General features: G+C 40.4%; 1 protein-coding gene across 2 annotated transcripts in view; it reads left to right on the top strand.

Moving 5' to 3' along the window:
- PPP1R36 (protein phosphatase 1, regulatory subunit 36) overlaps positions 1-11,178 on the top strand; it is a 25,992-nt gene that overhangs the window by 3,120 nt on the left and 11,694 nt on the right. Inside the window, exons 3-6 of one of the 2 annotated variants that reach the window (XM_012724427.1) lie at positions 3,602-3,688; positions 4,190-4,287; positions 4,382-4,448; positions 6,908-7,006. In XM_012724427.1, coding sequence (XP_012579881.1) covers positions 3,602-3,688; positions 4,190-4,287; positions 4,382-4,448; positions 6,908-7,006 — 351 coding nt within the window. The remainder of the gene's footprint in view (positions 1-3,601; positions 3,689-4,189; positions 4,288-4,381; positions 4,449-6,907; positions 7,007-11,178) is intronic. The other variant, XM_012724428.1, reaches the window with a different exon arrangement.

The following is an 11,178-nucleotide window of genomic DNA, read 5'->3' as shown; positions in this document are numbered from 1 at the left end:
GGAAGTGGCTTTAGCTTCTCAGTGCAGTGCTTTAACCCGCTGTGCCACCAGGGAGGGCCTAAAAATTTTTTTTAAGATTTATTTATTTATACATACAGAATGGGGGTACAGGCCAGAGGTGCAGGGACAGTGAGAGGATTCACCAGAGACAGAGTAGGGAGCAGAACAGGTTGACTGACTGAAATACACTGCTGAGGGGTGCGGTGGGCCGGTCAGGAGAGGTTGGCCGGTCAGGAGAGGTTGGCCGGTCAGGAGAGGTCTGCCGCACCATGTGGATCACCTCATGTGGGTCACCTCTGGAATAGGGATCAAATTCATGCTGAAGTGGCTTTAGCTTTTTAGTGCTGGGAGGGCCGGCAGTTAAAATTTATCCTCACATCCTCTTGTAGTTTTAGCATATATGTTGACACTTGTGATTATCTTGTCTGTGTAATCCCCAAACTGTCTGTGGTGTTTCTCACCACCTATTAAACTCATGAATGTCCTTTTCATTAAGTAGAGGATGGTAGTATCCTTTGACATAGAAAGGCTCAATTTGTGGAGGGGGTAAAAGGCAACATGTTTACTTTTTTTTTTTTAATATTTAAAAGAGCATTCATTAGAAAAAGGGACAGAAGAGTAAAAGACATTTGTATAGATCACAGGCAAAAAGAGCTGCCCTCAATGGGACAGGATTTCTGAGAGGGGCTGCATAGCCACAGGCTCATGGCCTTCAGGAGAGCAGCCTCAGCAGAGGAAGCTCAGTGAGGAAAAAACTCCGGACATGGTGTAGGTCATGGGAGGTCAGGAAGCTGCAGCCTTGCAGATGGACAGGGTTGGTGGAAAGAACACCTGCATAGACACAAGTGGGCAGGACTGCTGCCATGTTTACTTTTTCAGGTGTACATAATTGGAGGTAACTATCAGTGAGGCTACAGGATCAAAAATTCAGAGAGGCTGGTCTATGTACCACTAGAGTGGGAAGTGACATGGTTGAAGCAGAATTCTAGGAATATTCCTATTTTTTTAAAGTATGAAATAAATTTTTAAAAACATCACTTGAAATATAAAAAAAAAAAAATGGGGCCTCCCTGGTGGCACAAGGGTTAAAGCACAGCATTATGAAGCTATCATTAGCCACCACATTATGGAGTTCAGTCCCCATCCAGGGAGCTGACCCACATAGCCCAGCAGACCTCTCCTGTCTCACCTGCTGCTCCCCTCAGCAGTGTGTTTCAATTGATCTGCCTGTTCTGCTCCCCACTCAATCTCTGGTGAATCCTCTCACCCTCCGCACCTTTCATCAGTCTGTCTGTCACTGACCCTGCACCTCTGGCCTATACCCCAGTTCTGTATGCATCAATAAATAAATCTTTTTTAAAAATAAAAAAATACCTTTAAACAAAAACAAAAAGAACTTACAAGCAAGAGTAACTGCTAATACATTAACATTTATTAAGTAACTTTCCAAATCTCCTTCTATATGTGTATATATATACACACATTTTTTTACCTTACTATTTCCTGATTTCCACCTTTTTTCCTACTGTTTATATGTACTAAAAACAAATACATACATGTATGAAGTGGAAAGATATTCTGCCACAGTTCCACCCCCAGTGCATCAAGTGTTAAGCGTGAACTTTGTATTTTCTTTATTTTGTATATGGTCAGCATGCAGATTACATTTATTTTATATCCTGTCACTGATAATTCCAATTATCTAAAATCTTTGCAGGTCTGATTTAGTTGCTACTTTTTTTTTTCCTTACAGATTTATTTTTAAAAAATTAAATTAACTTTTCATATTGGAACAGTTCAATCATATACATATGAAATTAGGGAACTGGTGTAACCTCATTGTACCCATAACAAAGCATTCAACAGTTACCAAATTTAGGTCAAATTCATTTCATCTGTGTCCCCATCTACTCTCCCCCTTGATTATTTGGAAGCAAATCCCAGACACAGTGCCATTTCAGCTACAAATATATCTGTATTTTAAAAAAAAGGAAGCTCTCTCTTAAACACCATACCTCAATTTATTCGCCTAAAGCTATAAATAGCTGTATAGCTGTTTCACGGTATCACATGCTCAGCTGGTACTCACATGTCTCCTGTTTAGTTTTTTTTTTTTTAAGTTGAATTTCATTTTTGAAGATTTATTTATCTATGCGTACAAGAACTGGGGTACAGGCCAGAGGTGTGTGGAGGGAGGTGAGAAGATTCACCAGCGACAGAGTGAGGAGCAGAACTACTGAAACACACTGCTGAGGGGAGCAGTCGGTGGGTCAGGAGACGTCAGCTGCGCCGTGTGGGTCAGCTCCTTAGCTGGGGATTGGACTCATGCTGCAGTGGCTGCGGATAGCTTCACAGATCTGCCTTTAACCCCTTGTGCCACTAGGAGGGCCCTGTTGTCTAATATTTTTATAAAATTTGTTCAGTGAGGAGCCAAGTAGTCATTCATGACAGTTGGCTTGATGAATCCCTCAATCAGTGTGTATATTTTAAGGTTTTGATAGGTCTCCTCGTATGCTCAGGAAGAGGGGAAAGGCCAAGAGAGAGGGACTGGCCATAGAGGAAGTATACTGGGAGGGTGGGAAGAAAAACCCGGGGATGCACAGGCTTACAAGTAATGGAAGGTTTTCTGACAAAGAAAATGGGAGTGGGGAGGGGTCAGCAACGTCGGGTGCTAAGGAAAGCACAGGTGGGCCAAGAGGTGATGAATGGGATGTTTAAGTCTTGCCCAGTGCTGGCGTGGCAGTGACGACAGGGATGGCTGCTCAGAAGGCAGGGTGCCTCATGGTTGGGCACATGACGGTGGCTGGCGGACCTGGGCGCCGACCTGGCCTCGGCACTTGCTAAGCGATCTTGGCCAAGTTACTTCATCTTTTTCTGAGCTTCAGCTTTTCTCATATGTAGGAATGGTAATAATTGTGTGGTTTTCCTCCTGGAGTTGCTGTGGGGATTTAAATGAGATGGTGCTTAAAAGCTCCTGGTGCATGACAGGTGTGCGTGAATCAGAAAGTCCAAACTGATCACGAGTGTTCTGTTTGCTGTGAAGTTACTGCAACATTTTCAGGTGGGAGTGTTGTGTGTGTACTAGCATCCTGCAGAGAAATAGAGGCTGAATGCAAACCCTGAAATGAGCCACCCTTTTTCTGGGTACTTGTCCCATATGTAAATACATGGATTAGGTACTACTGTGCCTCCAGTTCTCTTCAGACCCCTCTCTTCATAAATGCTGCTGCTGAGGTTACACAGGTTATGGTCACTATATGATTACTTTTACTTTTTTTTTTTAAAGATTGATTTATTTATGCATACAGAAATGGGGTACAGGCCACAGGTGCAGGGGTGGTGTGAGGATTCACCAGAGACAGAGTGGGGAGCAGAACAGGCAGATCTACTGAAATACACTGCTGAGGGAAGCTGCGGGCAGGTCAGGAGAGGTCTGCCGCGCCACGTGGGTCACCTCCGGGGCTGGGGGTCCAACGTGCACTGAGGTAGCTGCTGCCAGCTTGCAGCGCTACGTCCTTACCAGCTGCGCCACCAGGGAGGGCCCAGGATTACTTTTTCCCTGGAAAAGATTAATTTCCTAATTTTCACATTTCTGTTACAGTTTTACACCTGCAGTAGAGCCCAAGGAAAAAGGAAAGAAAGGCAAAGCAGTTCACTTTGCTGAAATTGATGGCCCAGCTTCAGAGAGGTAGCTTACCGTTCCCAGCAGGGCAATGTTGCACAGGCACCTCTTCCACAGAATGGCTTACACCTTTACAGACGTGAGAAAATATCCTCCCATTGTCCAAGAGGGAAGTACGAATGCCCATCACAGTAGGAACACGTACCATTCCACAGTTGTGGTCGGGGTTCTCGGAGTCCCTATAAATGTATCCCTGTGGTAACTTGGCTATTAGCAAAATTTCAGGTTTTAGTACTTTAATAACTGAAAATGGCAGCTCCACCACAAATAGATTTTTTTAAGTGCTCCATTTTAGCTGAAGTTGGTGTTTAGATTTTATGTCAGGCAGTATGCATGCCTCTTACCCCCAGCCCAGTAAATAACAACGTTGAATAAAACGCATTCTGAAACAATCCTGCCTGAAATGAAACTCATGCCTGACATTCAGGCGCTCACTGCTTTGTAGTAAAAGCTTCATCTTAGAATAGAGTAAATACAACCAAAACCTTTCCGTGTGTTCCAAAACAGATTGACAGATAAAAGGTTCACTTCAAGAGACGATAAGTCACTGAAAGCCTCAGAGAAACGCAGTCAGCAAGGCAACGTTACGCTACACGATGCTAAGTGTGAGTGACCATTTCCTCATTCTTATGTTATCTAGTGTGCACCACCAACCGGCTCCCAGGCCTTTTTTCAATTGTCCATCTTTTCTGCTTTCAGTTGTTGCTTTGCTTTTGCTACAAGATACTGAGATGCAGCGGGTCTGTTCTTTTACAACATTTATGAGGTATGTGATGCTTCTGAGACATTTAGATCCTCTATTCTTTATTTTGAGATAATTCCATCTGGTAAATGATGACGAATCTGGTATGTGTGTGTGTGTGGGGGTTGTTTTTTGTTTTTTTTTAAAAGATTTTATTTATTTGTGCATACAGAACTGGGGTACAGGCCAGAGGTGCAGGGGCGTTGAGAGCATTCACTAGAAACAGAGTGGGGAGCAGAACAGGCAAAGCGATGAAGTACACTGCTGAGGGGAGTAGTGGGCGGGTCAGGAGAGGTCTGCCATGCCATATGGATCTCCTCCAGGGCAGGCGGGGATGGAACTCATGCTGAAGTGGCTTTAGCTTCTTAGTGCTGTGCTTTAACCCGCTGCGCCACCAGGGAGGCCCCTGTTGTTGTTTTTTGATGTAAGGGCCAAAAAAAAAAAATGGGAAGCAGGCCTTTCTTAGACCATTCTTGCAAGATTCAGTCTCAAAGGCTGAGACTAAAGGGAGGAAACCAGAAGGCACAGGGACCCCAAATAAAGTCTCAGAACATGGAGTACGGAGAGCAGACTTTCAGAATCCCATTACATAAATGTTTATCTATATAGACATATCTATATATACTATAATAAAGATGTCTATTTGCTGAAGACAAACATAACTAGAAGACAAGTTTTCTCTTCTAGCTATGTTTGGCAGATCCAACAGGTACTAGGTGAGCCTCGTGACATGTCTAAGATTCATTTTCCTCAGATACAAAATTGGAAGCAGTGGGTCTCCTTGCTGCTGTGTGTGGAAGATCTCATACGTTACCTGCACCATGAATGCTCAGTGACTGCAAGGTGCCCATTGTTGACAGCCCTGGCACATCCCATGAGCATTCCGTGAAGGCTGCTGATGGCAAATACTTGAGATTCTCTGCCTGAAACATTACTCCCTGGTGGTGGCAGCACACTCAGCCTGCCCTACAGGGCAAGCTGGGGGCACTAGGGCATTCGTGCCCCAGAAGCAGCCTTTAGTCAGTGCTGTGCAGAAGGGAAATTTGGTAGATAAATATCTCAGCTTCCATCTGTTGGGACAACTCTGAGAGTTTTCTCTACTGGGTCCCAGAGCCCCCCACAGGATTGAGCTACATTTGTCAACAGTGATAACTAAACTAATTTAAGTGGAATACTCTCATTTCCCAGCTCACTGCCCCACTCCCTACTTATTTTCCTGGGATCATTTCCCAAGTAAACCACTTACTCTCAAGTCTTTGTCTTTGAGTCTGCTGGGTTGAGAGAACTCAACCCAGATGGTAGTTATTACTATCTTGAGAAAAATCTGCTATGCTCACCTTAAGGTATATATAGTTCAGGAAGCTCATCAGAGTAAGAATTTCCATTGCGAGCTAGAAAGGAAACAGCAAACATCTTCTAAAACTTTTTAGAAAGAATACAATGTCTTCTAGTTTAAAAAAAAAAAAAAGAGGATCATCAATTAGCAGTATTTTTAGAGAGCAGGACTTAATGAAACTTTAATATCCATATATACTTCAATTTCACTTTTAGGAAGTTACTCAGTGATTTGGCTTTAAAGAAAATTATTGCAGCACTGTCTGTAGTATTTTTAGAAGATCTAACTATCAGTCAATAGAGGGCTAGTTAAGTATGAGATAGAGAATATTTTATCCAGTTGTTTAAAAGAAGGGGGAACATTTGGCAGAGTACATAATGTACAGGTAAGTGACAAAGGCAAATTGCAAAGGCTGTGAACACAGCATTATCCTATGGGCTACCCCTACCCCCATGTGCCGCAATGGCTGTGGACAGCTGCATGGTGCTGCCCTTTAACCTGCTCTGCCACCAGGGAGTCTCCCACACCCATGAAATTTGAAGACAGATATTCATATGCAGTAAAGTGTGTTCATAGGGGAGGATCTTATATGTGGTTGACTATGCTTTAGAAATTTTAGGAAATCAAACTCTTAACAATGGCTACATACAGCTTGGGAATAAGATGGTCACAACAGGATGAGAGGGAGATATTTTTACTTAAACTTGTGTACAGCTTTTAAACAGTGGAAAAATATTACTTGCATAATAAAATTTAACACTGTCAGTTGATAAGCCAAACTATAATCATTTAATGTATAACCTCCAAAAAATGTTTACAAAATTCAAATTTCTCACATTCAACAGTACAGTAGCTAGATTTTAAATGATGTATTTAGTTGTGTGATAGGCAGGTATAATAGAACTTGTACTTTGCCTTATTCTTATGTTGTGCCCACGTATTTTAAAATTCATTTTATTTTATAGGGTAACATCAGTTTGCTTATGTTTTGGAAGTTAGGGTCTCCTCTTTCAGGTGCTGTTACTACACTACACTACCAGCAAAGCTCATTTTGTCACACATAAATTTTTTTATGAGAAGCTTTATGTTTGAAATACGTTAATGTTAATTTCTTTTCTTTCTTTTTTTTTTTTAAATCTCTCCAAAGGAATAAGTATCTTGACAACTTCCTCATGGCATTATTATACTACTTAGCTCATTACTTGGAAAAAAACTCACTGGAAAGGAAACCGCAAAGCTATATGGTGTAAGTAGAATATTGTGGAGGCACTTAAAATCTTACATTGCAAGTATTAAAACTACCTATCGCTAGGGAAAAGAGATAATGGAATGTTTCAAATCTTTGTTATATACCAAAACATTTTACGGGAGCAGTGCATTGATTTTTGAAGTTTACTGGTTATTTGTAATGGATATTCCATCACTATACCATCACTGCCCAATAGAAATATGAAAACCACATATGTAATTAAAACTTTTCTAGTAGCCATTATGAAAAGGCATAGGTGAAACTAGTTTTGTTTTTTTTTTTAAGATTTATTTATTTATGTATACAAGAACTGGGTAAGACCAGAGGTGTGGGGGACTGAGAGTATTCACCAGAGACAGAGTCAGGAACAGAACAGGCAGATAGGCTGAAATGTTGAGGGGAGCAGCTGGTGAGACAGGAGAGGTCTGCTGCACCATGTGGGTAGCTCCCTGATTGGGGATGGAACTCCCCTTGTGCCACCAGGGAGGCCCTGAAATTAATTTTAAAAACATATTTAACCCAATGACTCAAATATTATCACTGTGTCAGGGAGTCAGGAGGTTATCTATGAAATACTTTTTTCTTGGTAATAAGTCTTTGCATCACATTTCTCTTTTTTAATCCCTTTAATAACCTTTTTTTTGAGATAACATTGCTTTCCATTGTATTTTAGAAGTATACAATCTCCCTCTTTAAATGTTGTGACTGTACCCATGACCAGAACACCACCGTCCACCACCATAGTCCACTGAGTTCCTCCCCACTTTGTCCTTGCCCTCGCCCTTACTGCCCGGATGGTAGCCTCAGCTCTATAATCAGCTTTCTAGGCTTAGTACTTAGCTTGTCTAGCTGGCCTTTTGTTTGGTTTCTCTATATTCCACATATAAGTGACACCATCTGGTATTGTCTTTCCCCTGCTGACTTATTTTGCTTAACAAAATCCCCTCCAGCTGCAAACAGCTTGTTATGCAAATATCAAGAGTTTATCTTTTTTGGTAGCTGAGTGATATTCCATTGTGTATATGTACCGCATCTTGATCCTCTTCTGTCTTTGGGGATTTAGGTTGTTCTCACAGCTTGGCTATTGTAAATAGTGCTTCAGTGGACATAGGGGTGCAGGTTTCCCTTCACATTAGTGTGTGTGTGTTCTTGGGTAGACACCTAGGAGTAGAATTGCCAGGTCATAGAGTAGATCTATTTTTAATATTTTGCGAAGCCTCCACACTGTTTTCCATAGGGGCAGGGCCAGGTTACAGGCTCACCAATAGTATAACAGGGTCCTTTTTTAATCTACAGCCTCCCTACCACTTGTTTCTGGTCTTTTTGATGGGGGCCATTTGCACAGGTGTAAGGTGGTATCTCATTGTGGTTTTTACTTCTATTTCCATGGCAATAAGTGATATAGATAATTTTTTCATGTGTCTGTTAGTCATCTGTATATCGTCTGTAGAGAAGAGCTTATTTAGCTATTCTGGCCATTCTTTAATTGGGTTGTTTTCTTTTATTTGAGCTATATGGGTTCTATGTGGATCTTGGATGTCAGCTCCTTCTCAGAAGTATGGTGTGCAAATGTTTTCTCCTATTCATGACAGTCTCTTTCACTTGTGCAGAAGCTTTTTAGTTTGATGTAGTCTCAATTGTTTACATTCTTTTGTTTTCCTTGTTACTGGAGACAAAGCCCCAAAGAGGTTTCTGCTTGAAGCCTGTGTGATGTAGTGTTTTGCCAATGTTTTCTTGTCTGTATTTTATACTTTCCAGTTTTACATCCAAGTCTTTTATCCATTTTGAGTTAATTTTGGTATATATGCTATGATAGCAGTCTCATGCCGTGTGGGGCTGTCCAGTTTGCCCAGTACCACTTATTGAAGAAGTTCTGTGTGCTCTAGTTTTATAGATTTAAGTGGCTTCTTTTCTCATAGCTTAACTGCCCTTATAGATGTAGGTTCACATTTCTGGGCTCTCAATTCTACTCCACTGGTCTTTGTGGCTTTGTTTGATTTTTTTGTTTTTGTATCTTGTATCTCCTTTACACTTACCAAATATCTTAATTTCACACTCCACAGTCAGTGTTCAATAGACACATGTGACGTGTTGTTCTTGGTTCCCACATCAGACAGTGCATATGTAGCTACTGTTTGCATGCTTTTGATGCTTACACAGTTCTTGCAAAAATCTTTATAAGAATCAATGAAAGAAACGAAGAATGAAACGAATAGAATTGACCAAACTGCTATTCATTATCATAGCAGAAACACAGGAGTCCTTAAACTCCATATGAAAAATTCAACTGCTTTAGGCAGAGGTGACTGAAAACTGTACCCAGGTCAAGAAACTGGGAACTCAGAATCCACAACACAACAATGCCTCTCAGGCTTGATGACCTTTCAGAAACCATGGAAGTTTCCAAGTGCCTAGACTGCCCTCTCCAGTATGTGTGGAAGTAACCCAATGACTTAGCTCTTAGGAATGCTGCCTGGCGTCATTCACTTATTCCTGCAGAATGGTTTTTTCCTTCTTTTTGCTTTTAAAATGCAAGATCCTTGTAACCAGCCAAGCACTTTGAAAAACATTTTATGGCTAGATAAATGTATCTGGACATCAGTTTTGTAAAGGACAAAATAAATGATTCAGATACTGCTGCCCTGCCAACGCCATCATAGATGTGTCACTGGTGTTACTTCAGGGCTACATTGCACAGCGGGGCAGCCAGCCATCAACAAGTGTTTCTATGGCAGCAAGCACAGGGCTCAATCCAGCTGTAAGGCTTGCGGAGTCTCTTTACTCCTGAAAAGAAACTTAGACTTCAGGGGGCACATTAGCTTAGATTGTATAGAGTTTTTTTCCTCTCCTGATTTTGAGAGTTACTGCTAATTTAACAGATTTGTCTTATTTCTAAATTTATGAAATTAGATAACAGAGAAAAAAGGTTTCTTGGTTACTTAAAAAATACACTAAAATTTATAAGAACACAACAGTGTAAAATTGACTTTCTTGCAAGGAATCATTACAAAATAAAAACAAGTCAGTCCAAGTCTTAGTTATTGATTTTATGATATGATTCTAAAAAATTTATACTAACTTTTCATTTTCACATTTTTTAAAATTATAATAGTTTATTTTTACATCATTTTGTTCCCTTTTCCATCTCAGTTGTAATCCCTGTGGGCTTCCCATCACCAAATCATCCGTGTGCCATCACCATAGTCCTATGTACTTCCCTTCCCATTTTTGATAGCATTCTGCACTCCACCCCTGTAAAATGTCTCTGGGGTATCATTGTTCATTGTTATTATTATTCTCCCTCTGCCCCTATCCAGTCCTTTATGCTCCTGCTATCAGTGAGACCATCCAGTGTTTTTCTTTTTCTTTCTGGCTTATTTCACTAAGCATGATCCCTTCCCGCTCCATCCATGTTGCTGCAAAAGGCGTGAGTTTATCTTTATTGATTTCTGAGTAATATTCCATTGTGTATAAGTACCACATCTTTTTAATCCAGTCATCTGTTTTTGGGCATTTGGGTTGATTTCATGTCTTTCCAATTGTAAATAAAGCAGCAATAAACATGGGGGTGAAGGTGTCTTTTTGAATCAGTGTTTTTGTGTCTTTTGGGTAGATACCTAGGAGTAGGATTGCTGGGTAGAAGCTCCATGTTTAGCAGTTTGAGGAACCTCCAAACAGTTTTCCATAGTGGTTGTACTAGTTTGCATTTCCACCAGCAGTGCAGGAAAGTTCCTTTTTCTCCATATCCACATCCTTTGTTGTTGCTAGTTGTTTTAAGATGTGCCACTCTCACTGGTGTAAGGTGGTATCTCATTGTTCACAATTTTATTTTGAGACTTACTAGAAATAAGTATAGATTGCAGTGAGATACCTAGATATAAATACGGTAGTCCTCTATTCCACTGTTTTGTTTTCTGTGATTTCAGTTACTCAAGGTCAGCTGAGGTAAAAATATATTTAGTACAGTAAGTTATTTCTTTACCTATAGAAATCAATTTTTATTAGTGTATTGTTATAATTTTATTGTTAATTTCTTACTGTTCTTAATTTATCAATTAAAGTTTATCATAGGTACATATGGAAAGTAAAAAATGTAGTAAATTATATATATGTAGTAAATTATATATATGTAGTTAAATATATAGTAAATTAAATATATATAGTATATA

This window comes from Condylura cristata, unplaced genomic scaffold (assembly GCF_000260355.1).
Source record: "Condylura cristata isolate star-nosed mole 26May11 unplaced genomic scaffold, ConCri1.0 scaffold00013, whole genome shotgun sequence".
NCBI classification, from domain to species: Eukaryota; Metazoa; Chordata; class Mammalia; order Eulipotyphla; family Talpidae; genus Condylura; species Condylura cristata.
The sequence above is the reverse complement of the archived record's forward strand: the minus strand, read 5'-3'. Positions and strand labels throughout refer to the sequence as shown.